General features: G+C 42.0%; 1 protein-coding gene across 2 annotated transcripts; it reads right to left on the bottom strand.

Annotated features, from left to right (window-relative positions):
- Positions 1-10807: 10807 nt before the first annotated feature.
- Positions 10808-22901, bottom strand: AQP4 (aquaporin 4). Of its 2 annotated transcripts, none has more exons than XM_063167880.1 (5): positions 22678-22901; positions 18093-18507; positions 17008-17172; positions 16574-16654; positions 10808-14795 (listed from the first exon to the last, which is right to left on the bottom strand). In XM_063167880.1, the coding sequence occupies exons 1-5, from the start codon at positions 22734-22736 to the stop codon at positions 14517-14519; spliced, it is 999 nt and encodes a 332-aa protein (XP_063023950.1). In that variant the 5' UTR covers positions 22737-22901; the 3' UTR covers positions 10808-14516. The 2 variants fall into 2 exon arrangements, with proteins under 2 accessions (XP_063023950.1, XP_063023958.1); XM_063167888.1 differs by lacking the exon at positions 22678-22901 and adding an exon at positions 22482-22556.
- Positions 22902-23236: the final 335 nt, after the last annotated feature.

Raw genomic sequence — 23236 nt, forward strand, 5'->3', positions numbered from 1 at the left:
AGCTTAATGTTAAGGTGGATGGGCATTCTGAAGCAAATGTAAAAGGCAAAGAGCCAGAGGGAAAGCAGAAACATAAATACACTGCAGTCAGAAATACCAGGGTGTGCGTGCATGGCTCCTGGGCTCAACTATGACCTGCACCCCAGGACAAGAGGCCATCCCAGGAATAGCCTTTGCTTGGAGCAGGCGGTGTCGGTGGTGAGGAACCGCATGTACCGTCCTGTGGTGCCAGGTTTTATTTTGATGGAGAAGCCAGGAGCCTGGCAGGGAAATGTATTTGTTTTCCTCACACACATGAGGTGGGGTCAGCTTTGCAACTGGAAATGTGGTCAGAGTACATTGGGGAAAGATAGAGTTTGCCCCTTGCTCTGGTTTTTTTTTTTTTTTTTTTGACAGTGCCAAGTTGCTGCAGTGAAAGTCATTAATGCTAATTGCAACTCTTTGCTGGAGCTCTTAGGGATTTCTGTGTGCTTTTAAACACTCAGTGAGCAGAGGGGCAATAGCAAGTAAGCAAGAATGATGCGGCTGTTCTGATAAAAAAGATGTGAAAAGATGATCTGTATGAGTCCCAGAGTATTCCAGCTATGATTTTGTGGGTTGGAAAATGCCAGAAGACTGGAAGCATCTTCAGTGAGCAGAGGAGGAGAGTCCTTCTGGGAATGGAGCTGTGGGATGCTGTCTTGGAGCAGGAGGGGCTCCAAGGTGCTTGTGCAGGTGGGGGTGTTGAGAAGTAACAAGGGGAAAACCAAAGGAGAACAAGGTACCAGAAGCAGAGGCAGAAGAAGCCGTGGGAAGACAATATTCAAAACAGATCTATAACAGAATAATTACAAAATAGTGACAATACATCAGTCATCCTCATGTTAAGAAAACTTCTCATTCACGTGGCCATCTGGCAGCCTCACTCCCAAGGCCAGAGATTTTCACTGCTGGGACTGAAGCCCCTGGACAGCAGGAGGCTCCAGTGACCCAATAGATCCCCACCTGACTCATCACACATCCCACTCACACAGTCAGACCAGGTTTCTTCGGCAGTTTGACCCCAGGTTTCCCATGGCAAAGTCCCAGCTGTCTCGTTCCATAAAGCCATTTATTCACGGTGCAGTAGCACAGGAACAGCCAGAGCTGGGGCCTCTGAGGTGGATCCCCAGCCAAGGAACCCCTGGGCATTTATACCCTCACAGTCTCCAGAAGTCTCCTCTTCCTCCTGAGTCTTTGGCTCCTGCCCCCTCTCTGTGCCCATCCACCTTGCTGGCTCACTGGTTTTCTTCTCCTTTATTACCCAAAAGGCTGCAATTCCCAGCTCTCCTGTGTTTCCCAGTGTCCATTCACCTGGCTGGTGTCACCCACCATCCTGCCCTGTGTTATCCCAAAGGCTGGCAGTCCATGGCCTCTCTTCTCAGGCTCCCACCTGGACCATCTCTGTCTACAGTTTGTGAGCTGGGTTACTTGGAGCCCATGTACTCCTCAACACTCTTACTCAAAATGCAGTAACACTGAAGAGGAACTTGTGCAGAACCTGCAGTGGAGCCAGCACAGAAACATTCTGTCAACTGATTAGCTGTTAGTCATTAAATGCAGTGCCTTTAACCACCAATCTGCTTTCACTTCACATATACCTTGGTGGGAAAGCCATGTCTCATCTGCAAATGATGATATTTTTCCTCTCTTTTGTTTTTGTTCACCGGTTCTTTGACAGATGAGGCATTTCTTGGTGCTAGGGACAAGAATCTTCAAGCCTGTTTTTCTAGGCATGCTACAGCATACAGAGTTAACATTTTCTTCTCACATATCTTTTCTTGGGGAAAATAAAAAGAGAAGAACAAATACACCAAAGCAACCCCTGCCTCTCCCCTGTAACACCTTTGCGTGAAACAGAGAAAGCAACTGGTGTTGCCATAAGAGGGCACACTGCAGCTGTAGTTTCCACATAGTCCAGCAACCTCTCATAGGAATGAGAAGTGGCATTGCTTCCCCTCTGAGACTGTACAGCATTTGTACTGAAGAAAGTGCAGGAGGCTTCCTATTAAGTTTCCCAAGTGTCTGTTTGTCTTCTGTTTGTTTGCCTTCTCCCTCCCCGCCCTGCCTTTTACCCTTCCAGCCTGTCTTGGGCTGCTTTCAAGGGAAATTTTCAAAGCTTGCAGAACTTGCTGTGCTTAAAGTTAGTATTCTTTGCCAGAGTTTGGATGAATTTGTAATTTCTCTTGTTAAATGTATTACACCCAGGGAGCACACAACACTGCTTTGGAGAGAGTACTGCAGTAAGTGAGCAGAAGAGAGCAGGTGCATACAAAGGCATCCTGTCTTGGGGTGAAGAGATGCAAATCACTGACTATATGGGAACCAGATACCCTACCAGCAGCAATTTTTGCAATGAGTCCCAATCCTTACATAGCTAAAACACTTCTGACACTTCCAGTATCAGGGGGCAGACAAAAATAAGAAAATTGATCAATGGGCTGGAAGGGTCAACATGTACACCAAGAAGAGCAGGTGTTCGTTGGTTAAAATCACATTTAAAAAAACTCCACAAGATTTGAAGGCCACAAACTTACTGACAGAGAGAAACTATATAGCCTAATAGAAAGAGGGTTTAGGAAAACTGAAATAAGCAGAGGCTATGACAAATCTACTCCTTTTGGTGCAAGAATAGTTTTGTAGGTAGGGTAGAAAAGTATTAAACATAAAAGGTAGGAAAAATTTTCTCTCTGATAGAGGCCTACCTTGGATATGCTCAACATTTTTTCACTTACTACGTGACTTGGATAAGTGTACAGGACAGAGAGTAAGGATAAATTACCTTTGTATTCCAATGGTACTTGGCATAAAGATAAAAGACAACACCTGGTTTGATGTGATCCTTGCTATCCTGCTGCCTCTGCACTGTTCAGTTACCTCCAGTCCCCAGGGCTGTTTGTTTTATCACATTTCTAGCCAATAGCTCTCTAGTGTGAGTGCCAGGCTCCTGTGACAGAGCTCATACTTTGTTATGCTTGCACACTTTGTAGCAGAGTGAAGCCTTGACCTCTGGGTTATCACCCTATGGTAACTCCCAATGCTGACAGTCTGATCTGCTGGTACAGAATTACAAGTAATAAATACTGATGAGCATTTAGGTCAAAGACCAAAACTCACAGCCTTCCTAAATGCATTGATTAGGCTGTAAGGCCACATCTCTGTTTGCTGGAAATGCCATAGCTCCTGTATATTGCTGTCAGCCTAGTTGCTGTCAAAAAGATGAAACTGCCTACTTCCAATTATTATGGCACCACTTTTCTATACCATGGTCCCCTAAAAACACTTGGATAATGCTTGCTGCTTGCAGACATTGCATGCTGTTGGCACATGTTGGTTTTCTATCCAGCTAAGCATGGAAATGGCCAGACATCCTCTCAAGAATGAGTCTAAGGCTTATGGGGTGTCACTGTCCTGTTGCCCCTTTACTACCTCCTGAACAAAGCTCCTAGGACTGATCACATGAATGATCTTCAAATGCATCTTCTGTCAGCTTGACATAAATAATTGTCATAGACTGCTAAAACAAGGTTGCTTTTCACTGAAGAGCTCTTTGCTCTTACCAAAGTTTTATGGGAGACAACTAATCCAGAATAAAGTGTCTGGTAGACTGTGCCTATGCTTGTGAGAAAACCAGTCACTGAAAAAAAGCATGTTGACAATTTCTTCTCGAGATCCCACAGCCTTTCTCTGTGTCAATGATTAAAAACTTTTTCTTCTTCCAAGGAGATTGGATGCTTTATGGAGTACAGTCCAATGGGGTAACCGCAATTCTGGTAATGAGGACTTAAAGCACATCATCTCGTAATTTGAAAAGCTTATTTTTGCTATCACTGGACAGAATCCTGACTTAACCTCCCAGCACAACAGCATTGTTTCCATATATTAGTTTGACTGAGTGGGAGCAGCAGAAAAAGGAGATCCCATTTCTTAACAGAGATTAGAGCAATTTATTGTTGCATCTGGGACTTTGAGTTCATCTTCAAGTTGGCCTTGCTAATTAGCAACATAAACTCCTGCTTCCCTTATGAGATTGGTTTGCAACTGGAATTTGACAGAAGCTATAAAGAACTGTTCTGAGAAATACTCAGGATGATAAATTGGAGAAAAAGCCCATAAATACAGAGCAATTCCTCATGTGAAACAACTAATATGAAATATTACTTGCTGTGAAATGCCTTTTGAAGTGTCTACTTTCATGGTCTTTATTTCACCATCTATTTTTACACAAATTTTATTCTTAGCACAAACAATTTTCCCATAGTCCCTTTGAATTTATGTTAGCAGTGTCACACTGCACAGAAACACAAAACCACCACCACTGCAGCCTCTCTGGCAATTTTTGTTAACCATTGTCTGAGACAGCTTCCAAGCCACCTCCTACTATGCTGATCAAGACTTCTGTTTCCAACAGATCCAGCCCCATCCAGAGATTTTTTGAGCTCCCCTGCATTGCTGTGAGAAGCATCACCAACCTAATCCCCTGACAGCATTTAATCCCTGAGTCATTCCTAGTGGAGATACTTTGCATGCTTCATCTGCTACAGAAGCACAGCATCATTAAAAACAACTAACGACACAAATGTATAACATCATTGCTACTTGTGAAGTGGTTCATCAGCCTGTCTGTATTCTCATACCCTGGATTCTCAGATCATGATGTTTCCAGATCTCACAATTGTATTAGGTGATCACATGAGATGAGGGAAAAAATAGTCAAACAAAATGTTTTTAATTTAAAACTCCTCTGAATTTAAAAGGAGAATGTTTTGATTCTGAATCTTACAGCAGAACTGATAATATTTTGGATTTCACACAACAGTTATTGTAAAGCTTTCCCAATGGTATTCCAAATTTGATTATTGTTGTTTTCACCAAACAGAGAGCACAAACCAAACCAAGACAAACCCTCCCTCCTATTTAACAGTAGCTGTGTTCCCTAAATGCTTACTAACAATCTCTTTCAACCCAAAACTCAAATCTGTGGGTCTAGAGTAGCTCAGTATCACAGATAACCCCCAGTAACCTTGCCACGCAGGAGAGCTGGCAACAAGTGACAGGTGGAGGGAGTTCTGTCATCAACTAAAAACTTGAGACTGATTAAAAAACGGAAGAGAGAAATGTGTGTATTAGCTCTGCTGATATTCTGAAGCAGAGGATCTGGTAAAACCTGCAGTCATGACTGGAAAAAAAACTGGCTGATCTTCAGGACTTCTGACCTGGATTGCATTCAAGAAAGTACAAAGCAGGTGAGAAAAACCCACAAAGTCTCTGCACAAGCAAGCTGTATTAAATTTACTCAGTGCAGGTGTAATGATTTGTTACTTAGAGAGAGCGTTCAAAGCTGCATGTTAAATCAAACCACAAGGACAACACTGTCCATGTAACAACCATGAGAGCACACAAGGCTTCCTCTTTCCAGATTTATCTGCAACATAAACAATTTAGGTTGGCTGGAGAAATGTTAACATTTGTAAGCGAGAAAATACCAATGTTCAGAAAAGAAAGATGGGAGTCAGAGTGCCTGTTTTATCTTTCCTGTTAAAGTTTACTTTTAAATCTATGGGGTAACAAGGGTGCTTAAAGACTTATTAACCACTGGTTTTATACCTATATATATAATTTACTTGTACACACAGAGACATATATATATAAATATTACTTTATATACATATGTGTGTATATAATGTTATATACATATATAAAAATACATATGACATTATTATTTACTTATGACATTAAATAAATATATTAATAAATATAAATATAAGTATATGACACTATATATACACACGTTTGTAAATTTAAACATTGAATTACATATATACACGTATATAAATGTAATAGTAAAAACAGTTTTGACCATTTCTAGAACTACAGGACTCAGTATTTGAAACCTGCTTTAGCTATAGAGTTTCCTTCTGACTCTGGAAAGCTTAGGCATTTCCCACCCTCTGACTGCAAACTGGAAATTGGTTTCTAGGTTTTCACCTCATGTTGTTAGCACTATACATTTTCCAGTTAACCTTGAAACCTGAGATGTTTTATTATTGATGACTGTTTGTGTTTGCAAGAATATAAAATGACAACTTTTCAGACTCCTCCCATCACCTAAGACTCCAGCACTGGAGAAGAATATAAGAAAAACAAGTTTTATTTAGTCAATTGTTTCAAATATGTAGGTTTAATGATAAATTCTAAATTATTAGAAAAATGTTGAGAAAATGGATTAAAGAGGGCTGAATTCAGAAAAAAAAACTTTGGTATACCATGAACAAGAGTTCACAGAAAGTGTGTATTTTATTAAGATATTTTGTTAAGAAAAATGCAATCTGAAATGAAAATGAAAAATCTGAATCACAAATTCAGATGCTTGGAGCTTCATTGTGAAAGCCTTTGCAGTTTCCATAGGGTACCAAATACATTGAAGGGACAGCTGTCTGTGCAGGACATATAGAGAAAAGGAGACCATACAATGAAGGGTGCCATCAGATCCTGCACAGCAAACATGTCAAACAGCCAGAAATGTTCAAGCATCCTTTTGACAAATAAAGAAAAAAAAAAAAAGAAAATTAATTGTTCTACTTAATTCCATTCAATGTTGATGGATTCAACCTGTAGAAAAAATAAAGCGAAATATGGACAACCTGAAAAAACAAAAATCCTGTAAGAAGAAGACCAAACTGCCCCCTCCCCCTAAAGCCCCCCAAACACACAGAACAATATTTTTACTGGGGGGATAATAAAATAATTTTGCTTTGACCTTTTCCTCACCACTCAGACATAATAGCAATAGCTGCTATATATAAACCTTAGATGCTCTTCAGCTTTGCTCTACCAAAGCATATTTATTTTAACTCAGGAAGGCTAGTGGTAAAAGAAGTTGGGGGATGTTTTATTTGCACAATGATAAATTAACCTATGGATCTTTTCTCTAAGGGTAGCTCTGGGAATGACCAGGATGCAGAGGGATCCAGATGGACTTTTTGACCTCTTTTGTTAAAGCTCCCTCCATGGCATTTGTTGGGCTTTTTCAAAGCTAAAAGGTTGGAGGACACAAAGCTTTATTCTCACATTTTAGTCTTGAGGCTAGAAAAGCTTCTGCATTCATGCCCTAGCAATGTTTGCCTCCAGTAAATCTGAAGCATGCTGGGCAGCTGTGGAGGGAGGGCAAAAAACAAAAAAGCCTTGTGTCTGAAACATTTGTGTTTGTGTGCATCCTACCCTGTACAGCTGGTCTGACTCAGCTCTGAGAAGATGCTGTGCAGCTGTTTCTCTGGAGCAATACCTGTGGGCAAACAACAGCACAGGCCAACATCTCTGTACATCTTCCTGATCTCCAGGGTTCATTTTGTCCCTGCTCTGTCATCTTTAATCATGAAGCATTAGGCTTATTTTTACTGGATATTCATGCACATATGTTCAGAACTTACAGGGACAATCAGCCATTGTTCCAGTTTTCCTATTGATGTTTTTCTTGCAAATCAGAGCCCAGGGACTGGCCACAAGCCCAAATCCCATCTTTTCAAAACTGATTACTTCTTTGCTGGGACACTGTTTGCTCTACTGCAATTGTCTAAGACTGGGTCTGGCTGGTGCAACCTACTTCATCTCTTCTGGAAGCGAAGGCAGGATTTACCCTATGTACTGTACAGCTCTGGCAAGTCAAAGCAGATGAAATGCCCCCCTTCCACGCTGGGGTAATTCTGCTGCTGGCTAAAAAAGTGGCCCCCAGTCCAAAGTGGCAGCAGCAGCTTGAAGAAGCTTGCAGAAAGGGATCTAGAGACGAAACCCATCTCATTCCAGCTCTGATGAGCTCATTCAGCTGGAAAGGCAAAACAAAACAAAATATGCATGCATTCCTGTCTGAATATGGGACCACAAGGCAGCTAGGCACTGAGACACCATGCAAATGGAAATAATTAAGTACTGGAATAGAATAGCAGAGATATCACTAGGAACTATCAAAGGAAATTTTTGAGGAAAAATGAATGACTCTCCAATGCCCTGAGATTTTCTGTTCTACATTAATGAAACAATTCCCACAGAATAAATGAAATTAACACTAAGGTAGAGTGAAATAATGGCAAAATATTTTGCATGCTAGAAAATTACAAAATGTCTAAGGTAATTTTAAAATTAAAATCAATTTTTAAATGGTTGAAATGTGGGGAAAGAAAACCTTGTGGCAAATGAACTTTGGGAGGAAGAGCAGCAGAACCCAAATGGTTCCATGGCAGTAGGAGGTGGCCATGACCCCATCTCAAGCTGAAAACCATATGGCTCAGAAAAAAAGTGGAAATAAATGACCAAGTCATTAGTATCCCAGTGGGGCATGCAGAAATCCCAAATGGCAGCTGGTCTCCCACAGTTTTACCCACTGATCTTGCCCACTGCTGGGAAGAAGCAAACACCATGGCTGTGCCATGTTGTGCCTCCCTGCACCTCTCACCCACAGGTGTGTGCACACACATGCACATATGTGCACGTTTCAATAGAGACCTGTTTATTAACAAGAAACTCTCAGCATGCTGTGAATTCCAGATTTTTTTAATGAAGATTCATATCAGAAGGGAAATAGAGATGAAACATCACAGGAAGCTCATGGCTGTGCATGAGCAGAGAATAGCAGTTGGGAGATCTGTTTGCAGGCATGCCCTCAGAAAACCTCTGCCTCTCCCCATCCCACATAGCAAGGTGAGAGACAAATAATACAAGCTCCTTTTGCTTTTCCAAAGAACACTGTGATAGCTTTTTTTGTCAGATTATGCCACAGCTCTTGTACTTGCAAAAGGATTGTTTTTCTAACGAGGCAAGAAAAATCAAAAGAAATTAATGCCCAAGATAACAGTTATCAGTCTGATATAAATAAAGCAGCATATAACGTTTGCAATACACTACAATCTACAACTGATAAAGGAGTCTAAAGCCAAATGAGGGTTTTAAAGCAAGCTGATATTGGAAATATCTGCTAAGTTCTCTCTTTAAGCAGATGCCTGGGTCACATTTGCTGTTTGTAGCTGTCGCTGCTGAAGCCAGTGTTGCCACTGAAGCCTAGAGTAAGGACATTTCTCACTCAGCAGAGCTCAGTCTCTCCATGGGATCCAAAAAAGGCTCAGATGAGATCCAAAAGCTTCTCCCACATCCTCATACAATGGGGACCATGTTTTAATTCTGTACCGATACCTTCGTGCCAGTAATCCCCAGTAAGAAGTACACTACAAAGATCTCCCTTGCCCACGTGGCTGCTTCTGTGTTCTTCCCAGGACCCTTCATCTTAACACTGCAGACAGCTCCATCACTATGTGTTTACCTTTGTAACTCTCCAGACACCCATATTCCTGTTTTGTGCTTGTTTAAAAATGTCAGAATGGCTCCTTCCTCGTGTGATTGTGACACCAAAATAATTTTACTGGTTCCGCCTAAATTCCCTTGGGAGCCTGTTTCAGTAAGGTACAAACCATGTGTGTATTAAGTCATATGCAACATACACACTCCCCCTAAGCCTCTTGGGAAGTGCCTCTGGAGCTTGAAGAAGCTGAAGGCAAGAGTTGAAGCACTGCAAGGGGTGAATATCAGGCAAGAGCCTTTCCTACTGATCAGAAGCTATCCCAGGTGATGGATTCTCATATTAGCCATTTCCAGGATCATAATTTACCTCCATTAATGTCATAGCAGCTAAACTTTGCATTCCAAGCAAAGAGCTAGACAACTAGAAATGTAAATTACCCAGGATCTGATTTCCATTGAAGATTGTCATGCTTTTTTAGTGAAAGGGGTCTGAAGTGCCAGTATAATTTCTATCACTTTTCAAATCCTTGGCTCTCCACTAGTCCTATGAGTTTTTAATCCATTTGTCAAAATCAGTGATGTACATACATGACCTGGTTTCAGCTGGGATAGAGTTAATTTTTCCTCAGTAGCTGGTACAATGTTGTGGTTTTGGATTTGGCATGAGAATAATGTTGATAACACACTGATGTTTTGTGTTTTTTATATTAAACTGCTCTTATCTCAACATACAGGTTTTGGTTTTGATTCTCCTCCCCATTCCACTGGACTGGGAGTGGGGGAGGTGAGGGAGTGGCTGTGTGGTGCTTAGTTCCCAGCTGGGATTAAACCATGACAACATACCAGCATAATTTTTGCTATAATTGGTTTAGCTGTTTTCCTTAAAAAAAATAAAACATTTGCACAAGCAGCTCTCTTCTCTGATTCATATTTTTCCACAGGAAATCATTCATTCTCTGTTGCATACATTTCCAGACTCCTCTTAGACATGTTCCATGGGTTGGATTTGGGGTTTTTCCTTATATTTCAGTCCCGAGCTTTAGGATCATGAAATGTTTCCAATGATCAAAAGACGCCCTTTTTTTTTGACACTTGTTTATTTGCAACAGTAGTGTGAGATACAGTAGAATACATGTGGGAACCAGATAATCATGTATTATTTTATAGTGAATTTTTCAGTAGATTATTCCAAATATTACATATGGAATTTTAAAGTTCTATTACATTAGTTCTGATATCATGGTGACTAAGCACTTAAACAATAAGCAGTCTTGTGGAAAAATCCATATACACAGTTTGCTTTACCTCATTTGTCCTAAATTTCAGACTGCAACAGGATGACTTAGATCATATAAGTGGGTAGCAAATACTGCAGTCTATATTTACATATTATCTATTCAGAAAGTCCTTGAGAAACTCAGATACACACAGGCTGAACTGAGATACAAAAAATTGTGTATGGTGTTTTTAGCTCTCACCTTGAAAAGAAAGACTCACAATGTAAATTCTCACATATTTTAATAAGATTAAAAAGATTGGATGGTGTACAATATCCTGAATGTGTTACACAGCCAGCAGATAAGATGTTTCAGAGCACAGCAGCAGCTGCTCTGCCATCAAGCACTAGAAAGGTAGGTGGCCATCGAGCTTTCTAAACACACACTGTGGTAATTACTAATAACCAGAAAAAAAGCACATTTTGAAAAACTGATATGCAAATACACGTGACAAACCTAAACACAGCATGAGATGAATCTCACTCCTACTTCCACTGAAAGGTGGAATGCTTGGACAGAAGGGTTATCATGACAACTCGGATGCTGCAGGGTTTCTTCTTCTTATTTTTTTTTTTTTCCTGAGAATAGCTAGAATTTGGGTGATGAACTTCTCAGAGTACACACAACCTAAAAGGTATTTGTGTGCTTCAATAGAATCACCCTTGGCTTCCATGCTTTCTTTTCTGCAACACAGTGACTTAACATTATGAAGGTGCTTGTTAAAGTGCAAATATAGCATTGAAAACAATCCTGCTATCATGGAGGAGTGAGACTCATCCTATTTTTGGGGCCCCAAAATGATGATAGACCTGCCAGTCTTTCCATCCACAATCATAAAAAAAACCATTTCCCACCAAAAGCAAGAAATGTTTTAAGAGGACATCAAGTATGTTATGAGATGCAGTGTAGAGCTGAAGAGCTTAAGAACACAAATCTCACTCAAACAGTATCAAAGTACATGTTTAAAAAGAATACTAAAGCAAAAGTATCTTGAATCCTTTAAAAGGTCATGCTAGTCTATTATTTAACCAAGCATGACTATTGTACAGTGATGATACCATTGCAAGACAGCTTAGAGGAGCACGTATCCCTGTGCTAAACTAAGTCCTAATGGATGCTGAAGAGTGATGTTCCCTTATATGAATGTGGTGGGGCAGAACCACCTGTGGTTACAGCCACTGCTAAGGATTTACTGTAGGGTGGGTAATTAGCCTCAAGTTGAATGCATCTTCTTCCAAAATTAAGCATATTGCTGAAAGCCTTGGATTTTAGAAAAAACACAGTGAAGTGTGTGAGAGAAGCCATGACGCCCCAAAAAAGCTCAGGATCATTTCCACTGTAGTCAATGACAAACTCCTCCACAAGTTTTAATCTGTGGGATCAGGAGCAGACCTACCACACATTGCTTACCTGCTAATGTCTAATGGCATGGCATCAACCTTTACTGCCTGCTGGCCTCTATTTTAGCATCCCTTCTTTTCCCTGATCTTTTCAGAAGTGTCAGGATCTTATCCTCAATAAGGAGCTCTGCTGGTTCTGGGGCTGGTTCTGAGTGTTTGCCACAGTTCATTAATACAGGAAAAAGATCCTCCTAACAGAGGTGGCTGGTGCTATGCTCACATTTTGCTCACCTCAGCAGCAGAATCAGGCTGGGTGAGGAAAACACACATCAAGCCATTTGTGTAAAGGACCCTTAAGCATAAAGCAAATCACAGCTTCTTATTTAAATAACACAGTACCATGCAAAATTCACAAATTAAGGAGTGTCTTTAAGTAAAAAAAAAAATGCAAACCTTTGCTTAAAAATCCACCAATTTTATGTGTATTACTCTTTATTTTTTTAAGCCATGCAAAAGGTTTAACCAAAACGTCCCTTTAACAAATACAGATTGGAACTACGTAAAAGAAAAAGCCCAACTTATTGCCTAGACAAATCCCCAACAAGTTTTGATCTTTCTTACTGAGTTTCTTTATCACGGTATTCATCCATCTGAGCAGAGGTCTAACACCACACCTGTGCTGCCCTTCCCTTGGGACACAGTCCTTGCTGTGGGAAGGAGCCCTTATCTGCAATTTGACATTGTCCATTGCAGGTCCCCAGCCACACTCAACTGCAAATGCATGAAGAAGTCATAAACCTCATGCTCAGTGCAGGGAACTTGCACCACACTAACAGGGACTAAGACAAGAAAAATGTGGAACTTGAAAAAGGACACGCTGGGACTACACAAGGCTGCAAGCTGGGACACTAGAATTGCCCTTGGAACATAGTGCACAGATTTGAGGGTTGTAGTGGTTTATTATCTCATTAGAAACATCTAATTCCCTGTAATAAAGATTGCATGTAGAGTATGTCAAAGAACAGATGAGGCTAATACAGCCCACAGTCAGGACTAATACTTTTTTTTCCTCTCTTTTTGCTAAATAAGCAGGGATAGGTTTTCAATTTAAAAATAAAAACTATATAATTATGGTAATAATACCATGCTCCTGACTGCTCTGCAGCTGCATTGTAAAACTCAAAGCCACTGATCAGAAACAAAAGCAGTAAGTCAGCAAAAGCTTTACAGAAATGTTCTGATGGGGTGATTTTGTCTGGCAAAATCCTCTATAGGGGAAAGACTGTTTACCAAACATATTTCATGTCCTTTTGCCCCTAAAACACCCTGCAAGCACTTGAACCTTTTTCTAACAACAGATAAAGAAACCTTTGCCAGAGGTGTAGTTTATGACTGTATGAACACAGGAACAAGCAGTGAACCTGTTCAAATAGTTAGGCATCAGTTAGAACAAAAAGCCAGAGGCAGTCGTATTTTTATCATCTGTTATAAAAAAATATTTCCCAATCAGTGTCTCAATACAGTTAAAAGTTAAAACCCCTCTACATTACTAATAAATTAAAAAAAACACTATCTCCAACCTTCTCGTAAGAAAATAGGTGAGTAATTTAAACCTTTAGTTTACATAAATTAGCACAGAAATGTGTATTCAAACAAGTGCACTGAAAACAGATATGCCTTCTTTTCTTCTGATATCTCTTATTTAAGTTATTAAGTAACAGGAAAGCCTTTATATTCTTTGCATGACCTTGAGAGTCTGCTAACACTGAATGGTCAATAGTCAAACCCCAGGAGAATGTTTCACCAGATAGACAATGACAAGAGGGAGCAAGAAGTACAATCAACTGCTTTGCAGCCTTATTACCCTACACTTCAACATTCCATTTCAGCACATTTACTCTTGGGGATGAAGGTAATGTATTTATACAGTGAATCAGATGAGCGAAATTTGATGGGTTGATAGAATTTTTTTTTCTTAAAAGCCTGTTAAAGTATCATTTTTTTCAGAGGTAGTCTGCAAGGCAATAGTGATGTACATGAGTGGAAACAATATTCCTTTGCTTGACTGTGGATAAAACTCTTAAATAGTGCTGGTGCTGTCTCTGAACCTCGCAGAGAAGGCTTAATGGGTAAGATGTTATAATCGGTGCTGACAACAGCCAATTAAGTGTCAGAAGAACAATCTGATAAGTAGGTCTCCATGTCTATAGGCATTTCCTGGTACGTCTTAACTGTCAATCTGGATGTTACACATCTCTATCTTTATCTCATTATTGACTGCTTTATTAAAGGAGAATGCTTTCATCTCCTTTTTTTTTTGACTTTGGGGTTGCTCCAGAAAGAAGGAAAGGAAAATACTAGGAACAAGTCTAAGTTTGGAATAATTGATAGGGAATCCTAATTATAGCAAAGTCCTAATCTTCCAACCGAGCAGGCGTATGGTTTGGTGACACCACTCCGTGCATGTGCCCACACCATACCTTTCAAGAAGTGGAAGGTGCTCAGTCTAGAGGAGATCTGTTTCTTTAATGGGTGGAAGGATATCTGTGGACGTGCTAACAGGCCGCTCTCTGCTTTCAGTGCTTCTTGCTAGTCATACGGAAGACAACACCTCGCTGGATGGGTCTCTTCCCTTCTTGTCCTCACCCCTGTCGATATCAATCACATGAACTATGCCAGGCTTCAGGATCAGGTCATCGGTCTCTACGTGGCTCCTGTTGTCATCCACCTCGATGTACTTGCCCTTGGAGGGCTGGGTGGCCTTACCAAAGACGTCTTTGAAGCGGCGCTTGAGCTCAACGTCCGGGCAATAGACGTACTCGTACAGAGCACCGGCAAGGACGGCTCCGATTATCGGTCCCACCCAGTACACCTGCAAAAAAAGGGGTGGGGAAAAATCCCAGGCATTAAGCTTTTAATTTAACAGTGATAAGAAGGCTGACAAAGATGGCCCACTTCTCTGAAGTGAATTAATTTTGTCAAGTTTTATTGATCTATCAGGAAGTTAAGTCAAGTTTTATTGAACTATCTTCTTTACAGGAAGCCTCTTCTAAACTTTTCATTCCTCACTGCCAGCTATAGACCAAAAGTATGGACTCTTTGCAAGAAGACACACAAAGGAAACATCGATGTAGAAAAGTGATTTTCTTCCTGCATTTTGAACCAAGAAGACAATGAACTTTCAAGGAAAAAAGCCCTTCCTAGTGTACACACAAAGGCCCTTCCTAGAGTACACACAAAGAGTTCTGCTTTGGTATTTCAGACTTATGTTTCCAAAATATTTCAAGTTTGGAATTTAATCCTACACAATACAACAGGCAGTCAACCACAACAGGCAGTCAACCACAACAGGCAGTCTGATAATCTAATTTAAATAAGCAAATACAATGGACATAACACAACTTTGTAGGTACCTATCTATTTAATCATGACCAGCAGCAGTGCAGTGACATTAGCAGGTGCCAAAGCCCACAGGCTTCTGTCAATGGTATGCCAACGTCACTGCTCTGGAGGAAGAGAAAAGGCTGTTTTTCCAAGTGGCCAGGACAGTAACTAAGCTTCTCCTGCAAGTTTCTCCATGGTGCATTTGTTTATTTGTTTATTGTTTATAGCTTTAATTATAAATTACAGGCTTCCTCAGAGTATGGATAATTAATCTTGTGAAAAACTACAGCAGTTTTTCACATGAACAAGCCATTCACTGATAACTGGGTAAATCTGCCTCAATAGGATAACTCTTGGGAACAAAGTTACACATGGTATCGTGTTTGCAGAATTGAAGCCTTAGGGCCTGAAGACAATGCTATTTCTATTCTTAGCTGCAGTGGGAGCAATGTGGGCTTCATACTTTAAAAATCAAGAAAATCCTTATATGCACTGTAATATGCAGCTCTTCAGTCTGCACTGAGTGTGTCTCTAGAAGTGATTTCCCTCTCTATAATTAGGTGAGCTGTGATCCATCTTTCCCTTATAAAATATGAAATGTTTTTTTGTAAGTTGGATGCTATAGAAATTCACTGCATCATTCACAGCCTGCTTATAACATTATTTCCTGCGCAACTGCGCCTGACTAAGCTGACACTTTCAAACTGAAGCAGGTAACATCTGGCCTGGTCTGCAAACACCAGACTGCAACCTCTTCATCTCTCACTGCAGGCATTTGCCGAGGCAGGTTCTCCCCCAGGAACCAGATCACAGAGGGTTCCTGTTCTCATTTTATACATCTGCCCCAGTTTGCTGCAGAACCAGGTGAAATGTGAAGCTGACAGAATTACTTCCATAGCTCCTCACCAGCAGGACCAGAGGGGTTTGCAATCTGCCTTGGAGGATTTTTCTTTCCAGCAGTTCAATTCTTTCAGTCTCCTTGGGTCGCTTTTTTCATTTTTGTTTTGAACTTTTCCTATGATTTCTTTTCTACCCAAGCTATTACCTCCACAAAATGGCCCCTGAAATAGTAAGATGCTATTCCAAACATGCTGCATGCTGCACTGCAGTCCTAGATGGGGAGATGATTATGCCTAAGCTTGGGGCAGGTCAGTGCCTGTCTTCCTGGGGGATGGTCTCTATGGGATGTACTGGTAGCAAATGATGTATGAAAAATCCTGACCACTGTTTGTCACTATGGTAGAGGAAGTATGAAAGGAGAGTTACCCATTGGTTTTCCCATCTTCCCATAATGACAGCAGGTCCAAATGATCGAGCTGGGTTCATGCTGGCACCGGTGTAATTGATCTAAAGCAGAGAGAAATGTTGCCTGTTATTAAAGTCTGGAAGGCAGTGATTCGATTTCTATGGGACCACCCTGGTTTTGTACAGCTCCTCCTCTTTACAACAGATATCATCACTCTCCTGAGTCTTAACACAAAGTCAAAAAAAGTCATCACATGAACAGCCCAAAGTTCTGGTGCAACACCCTACCCAAGGGGACACTCCTGAGACTCCAAAGGGCTTTGGCATGGGTCCATAAAGAATACGGCAGCTATATAGCTGTAATTGCTCTTAAGGTCACAAAAGTTTCCATTTACTTCTGAAGTAATCATAAAGGGTGAAGGGATCTATTTTTTAAAGAGAAACCATTAACTTACAGCAAATAAGTGTCCAATTGCAACAGAAAATCCAATTGCTAAAGCTACTGAACCAGTGACATCACTTCGTTTTGAATCACAGCTAGCAAAAATAGTAAAAACCAGCTGGAATGTAATTATCAATTCCACCAGGAGTCCATGCCCAGCAGAAAGATCTCTGTGTACCTGGAAGAAGGCAAAGAAACACCAGAAATGAAGAAAAGGTGATTTTGTTAATCAGAAAGCTATCACATGCACAAATTGTATTTCAATGAATGGCATTTCTAAATAGTACAAAGTGAAAGACAACAATGAACTTTTAGAGGTACAGATTCCCCCCTCTTCACCCTTCTCCCTTTTTGTAAAAACTTTAAAATGTTTTTTTATTTTGAGAAACATGGAAAATCATTGCTGGACTGAGAACAGAAGGCTTAACAATAACATCCAACTGGAACTTCAAAGTTAGACTGCAGAACTATAGTTTATTTTTACACAGGGATTTGCAAATGCTGCATTTCACTTTCACCATTTTTTTTCTTGGGAGCACTGTAATTTACTATTCAATTATAAATTCATTAATTAGCCCTGACTTAATTAATTTAAATTTCAATTAAAAATTAAGCAGTGTGCGGCTCAAGTGCATTTTTAATAAGTCCTGCAACAGGCCTAACTGATGGCATTCCTTATTAGTTTAGAACAAAGCTGAAATCTAAGCCACCATCTATTTCAAAAGTGTGTCATTTTAAATTGATGTTTTTTCAATCCCCATCATAATAGCATAGAATTAATTTCCCCCCTCTCCAGACCATATAAAAATGGCATTTCACGCATATATTATTTAAATTTTGTATGTAAATTAATATTACCTGCTGTCATCAGATTTGGGGAAGTTCTAGGAAAGAGAGCTTCTATAAAAAGATCAGCTATAACTATTACACTGCATAAACCCATCCTAAGGAGAGCTTTCAGCCCTGTCTGGGTGTGGTAAATAAACCAGCAAGCTGTTAAAAATCTGTACCTGAGCTGTCCTCATTCTGTGTGACACTGATTCTATTTTCTCGGGGTCTGAGCTAGGCTAGTTCAAGAGGCAGAGGAGGGGAGATTACCGCAGTGACTCCCAGGCCTCCCACCACGCTGGGCGGTGTGACAAGGTAGAGGATGCCCGCGCCCACGATGGCCCCCAGGCACTGGGCAACGATGTAGAAGACGGACTTGGCAAGGCTGATCTTCCTGGTGCAGACCATGGCCACGGTCACGGCAGGGTTGATGTGGCCTCCGCTGATGTGCCCAAAGCACTGCACCATGGTGGCAATGCTGAGTCCAAAGCAGAGGGATATGAGGACCATGTCCACAGGCAGGGGCTTCTCTGCTCCACCCCAGTTGATCGTGGAGCCGAGGCTGAGGAGGACAAAAATGAGCATGGCCAAAAACTCCGCCGAAACGGCTTTCCAGAAGGGCTGAGTCCAGACTCCTTTAAACGCCACCATAATTCTCTCACACTTACACAGACGTGCACACTTACTGAAAAGGAAAGCAAATTTTCATCAGAAGCCAACAAATAAACCTTATGCTCTCCTGTTAGGGGCTGCTCTTTAGCCGACTTTGGAGAGAAGGCGGCAACACTGAGTATCCTTGGGCTGGGACAACCACAGACTCCCTCTTAGAGCAGACTGCCCTTAAAACATGTCCAGAGTTGGAGTGTCTGCAGGACACAGGGTAATTAATCACTCCTTGTGATAACTCTGCATAGTTTCAGCTCCCAAAAAGCAATGTCCGTGTATTTTGAAATGACCAAGAAATTAAGTGTACTCTTTTATGGTAGCTGGCCTCTGATTTAGAGGCTGTATAGCTATACCACTTCCAGTGGCCTGTTGATCATCATGTTCATTAAATCAGTGAGTATCCTCTTTTTCTATGCAAACCTGTCATTTTCACAAAGCAGGTAAGATAATTCAATAAAAAGCAGTATCTTTGTTGAAGCCTAGTGGTTTTGATGACAGTGTAGTGTTGGGGAGTTGCCCTGGGAGCTTGAAGAGAAAGTTTATTTCCTTGAACACTCACACAGATCAGTATTTCAATTTATATTTATGCAAAGAGCAGTTTCTTCACTGTGGATAGTGGGTGGAAATTGAATTCAGGCAGGAGAATAGATGCAATCCTACATTCTGACCTTTAAATCAATTGTGTAATCAATAAAATGCTTTATTTTGGGCTAACGGCGCCAATTGAGCTGGGGAATAGAGCAATATTTTCTGTGTGTGTGGTGTGTAAAACTCTGCATGGAAAAGAAAGAAGTGTCTTGGCTTTTCTTCTTGTCTGGAGATGCTATTTATTAGTCTACACCGCCTTCCTGGTGAGTTACAATTTTGCTAGATGTTCAGATACCTATGAAAGTGGGTCACCAAAGAAAAGTTATTTGTGGTATTAATAAATTAGGAGAATAAGCCAAAAGGGAAGCATTTTAATTAGTTTCTAAGGAATGCTAAAAAGATTCTTCTCTAAAAACAAAACCAAGAAACATCCAACCCATCCAAAAAGTAGAAAACAAAAGAAAGAATATTCAGCGGCTACATTTGGGAACAGAATTTCAAGTGGAAGATGGATGAATTTATGCTCAGTTATCTACGGTAACTGAGCTACAATGCATATTTAATACCAGTTACATCAGAAAGGAGCATAAAAGGCACGTCTGCCCTTCTCAAGTCATTGCAAGAGGAAAAGCCCATGAATTTCTTAACAGTTACAGTGAGTAAGGGAAAAGCAATTTAACGCTGTGACTGGAGCAAATAAATTGTTTCCCTGACTCATTTTCTATGCTAATTTACTCTGTATTTTGGATAGGCCTTTTGAGCTCTGCCTCAGTTCTCTACACTCTCAGATGAGAACAATTAAATTCTCTCCTAAAAATGGCCTTTGTTAAGTGCTTATGAAGGGATCTGAGACACTTGAATGAGACAAGTTCCTCTAGAGAAGTGAAACCAAAACCTCAAAAGAGAATAAAGTAATACCCCAAATCTTCTGATTTTAGGTCAAACTCAAGATAAATGGAAAGATGTTTTTGTAAGATCTCATATTAACAGTCAGTTAATGGCCAACCATCTAGACTAGACTTTTTGTACAAAATGAACCCAAAATCATTGCCTCCCTCAAAGCTGAAGCTCACAGGTATTTGGTGTTCTTACCTTTGAACTCTATGCTCAGATTCACACTGAAACTTAAAGGCTTACCTCTGATTCCCTTAATGCTTCCTCACTAATAATTTATCTTAGTGACCTGAGTAAGAGATAGGTGCTATATCCATACTGAGAAAAGCTCATTTTCCCAGTTCCCTGGGCATGTTCCAGGTGAACATAGGGATGACACATACAGTGAAGCCCATGGAAGAGAAACCTGGGACCTGGGTGCACAGACAAGGGAAGCAGCATTCAGCTACTCTTTTATCCCTCAGCTCAGCTGGGATGTACCCTGGATTCCCCGGGTGCAAGCCTCGGTGTCATATTCAAGAATTTTGAAAAATTTCCAGCCAGCAAGAGCACTAAGGGGGAAATGTAGGTTTATGGAGCATGGGGACTTCTGATGTCTTTGTTCAAATGTGCCTGACTGTCTCTTTCTGTAATCAGAGAACAGCAAGATCAGCAGATTAATTACACACCTTCCAGAAAGTGGACAGAAAAAGGTGTTTGTATTTGTCATTAAGATCATGCAGTTGGCTTCTCACTAGTTGTGGAACATCTTGGAAAATCACCTTAACAGTGAGTGTGTGTGTGCACGTGGAAGATCACACCTTCTACTGGACTCCTGGTGGGCCTGACTAGAAGGAGACTACCCCTTAGGAAAGACAGATCTCATATTGCTTCTCCAGCTGAAAGCACGTGCAGTCAATTCAGTCAATATTATCTGCAGTCCTGAAAATGCAGAAATGCCGCAGGCAAGCCAAATGCTTCAAACACAAAAGCTGGCTCATCAATGTAAGTTTTTGTTTTTCCAGAGCATCATGCTACATAGAACTCTGTCAGCCATATTTACAGTTAATGATATAAATATCTATTTTTAATCCATAAAAATCCTTTTTTGAAGCAGTTTGTTCTTCCATGATTTCAACACTAAGCAAAATGCTCAGTTGTCAGAGCCAAATTTTTCTTTTAAAAACCTTCACCTTTCCTCCCTACAGCTAAACCCTCTATAAATGTTAGTAAAAGCTTAATACTGTGTTTGAGCCCTGAGCCCAGGTTTTCACTTAAATTCAAATGGAGCCAGCAACTTAGATATCAAAACCATCTCGAACATCCACTATTTGTTCTGCATGCAGTTACAATTAAAGGCTGGAGATGAGTCAGAGTGATGGCTGTGACAGGTCTGAAACTGAAATGGGACCTCTCAGCAGCTGAGATTTGCCATCAAAGTTGCAAAACAGGGGTTTTTTTGAGTAGTTCACGTTTTCCTTAGATAAATTCAAAATACAACAGAAAACCGCTTTAATGTGATGGTCACACATTAGTTTCACAGGTGGGCACACTGGAAATTCTCTGGTCTGGGCTACAAGATTACACAGTAAATTGTGTCTGATAGGACACAAAGTGGGTTTTGCAGATCACGTTGCCAGCAAGGCTTCAGGCATGATTATGGCTTCAAAACCATAACAGTATAAATCATAACAAAGGTTTCGGTACAAAAGTCAAACAGTATTTTAAAAATTCTTCGTTTTGTAACTAATATAATTTCAAGGAGCAGAGCACACATCCTGAAAGGAGGCTTGTGGCCAGCCACTCCACAGGACACTGGCGTCACACATGATTTCTGTGCGTGGTTATTTACAGTGGCATCTCCGCAGCAAACTCGCACGCTGCCCGACCTGGGCTCGCACGGCCGGCTGGAGCTCGAATGGACATCGGGCACCTGCCGGCCGGCTTTGAGGGACGAGGGCGACACGCCACCCTTGCAAAACCAATGCACGGCCGCAGGGCTTGCTTGTAATCATTCTGCCCCATTTTCCAAAAATCTGTTAAATGAGCGACTGGCATGGGTATCCACAGCAGGTGGGGAGTCTTGGGAGCCCAGTACCGCAACTTTTTCTCTGTGCGGTTCCTGGTTTCTCCACACACGTCTCTCTATTGCAAGTAGACAATGGAATTTTAACATGTGGAAAGAGACTGTGAGTTTGCTTCTCTCTGCACTCTTCGCACCTCTGATGTTAAAACTCCAGAGCGACCGCCAGGCTCCGATAGTGCCTTCGGGAAGGGGGAGCTGCTGCCTGGCTGCCATCCCTCGGTGCCAAGCGCAGGAGGAGAAAGGCAGCAGCGCGGAGGCAGAAAGGCAGCAGCGCGGAGCGCCGCACCTGGCACCGGACAGTCCCATCCCGAAACCGCGCACCCCTCCCGCCGAAGCTTTCCATAAACTCATCTTTGGTTTGGGGGGGCTGTCCCCTCCCGCCTGCCTGTCCCCCGCCTGTCCCCCGCCCGCCTGCCCTCCCTCCCCGCGCAGGGCCGCGCACTCACCCGCGGCGCGGAGCGGCCGCTCCGTCGCTCATGCCTCCCCGGCGGGCGCGGGTGAGCGGCGGGGCCGGGCCGGGGGCTGGGACCGGGCCGGGGCTGGGAGCGGGGCCGGGGCTGGGAGCGGGGCCGGGGCTGGGAGCGGGCCGGGGCGGGGGCGGGACGCTCCGAGCGTGCGGCGCTGCCCTCCCTCCCTCCCTACCTGGTGCGGCACTCGAGGAACGCGCGGCGGGGCAGCGGCTGCGGGCCGGCCTCGGTCATGTGCCGCCGAGAGCAGGGCAGGGGGGTCGGGCTGCCGGGCAGAGAGAAACGGGAGCGCCGAGCTCCTGCGGCGCGGGGCCGCCCGGCAATGGGGAGGACTCAAAATCTGCTCGGTTTCTTCTCTGCCGCTCGGTGTACTGAAGGGAAAGCAGCCCTAGTAGCTCAGCAGACAGTGAGTTTTATCCATCTAAAATGCCTGTTAGTACCTTACTGGAACTCTACTGGTTACAAAATCATAGAATCATAGAATATCCTGAGTTGGAAAGGGACCCACTAGGATCGAGTCCAGCTCCTGGCTCTGCAAAAGACCGCCCCAAGAATCACACCATGTGCCCGAGAGCATTGGCCGAACACCACTTGAGCTCTGGTGCTGTGACCACTTCCCTGGTGAGCCTGTTCCACTGCCAAACCACCCTCTTGGTGAAGAATCTTTTTGTAGTGTGCAACCTAAACACGTCCTGACACAACTTCATGCTGTTCCCTCCGGTCCTATCATTGGT

Source organism: Melospiza melodia, chromosome 1, assembly GCF_035770615.1.
Source record: "Melospiza melodia melodia isolate bMelMel2 chromosome 1, bMelMel2.pri, whole genome shotgun sequence".
Classification (NCBI taxonomy): Eukaryota; Metazoa; Chordata; class Aves; order Passeriformes; family Passerellidae; genus Melospiza; species Melospiza melodia.

Excerpts from the sequence above, each read along its gene's own strand:
- AQP4 (XM_063167880.1), bottom strand. The coding sequence starts at position 22,736 with ATGACCGAGGCCGGCCCGCAGCCGCTGCCCCGCCGCGCGTTCCTCGAG. Across the intron at positions 17,173-18,092 it reads GAGGCCTGGGAGTCACTGCG|GTACACAGAGATCTTTCTGC; the intron begins GTAATCTCCCCT and ends GCCTTCTTCCAG. Across the intron at positions 14,796-16,573 it reads GAAGATGGGAAAACCAATGG|GTGTACTGGGTGGGACCGAT; the intron begins GTAACTCTCCTT and ends CTTTTTTTGCAG.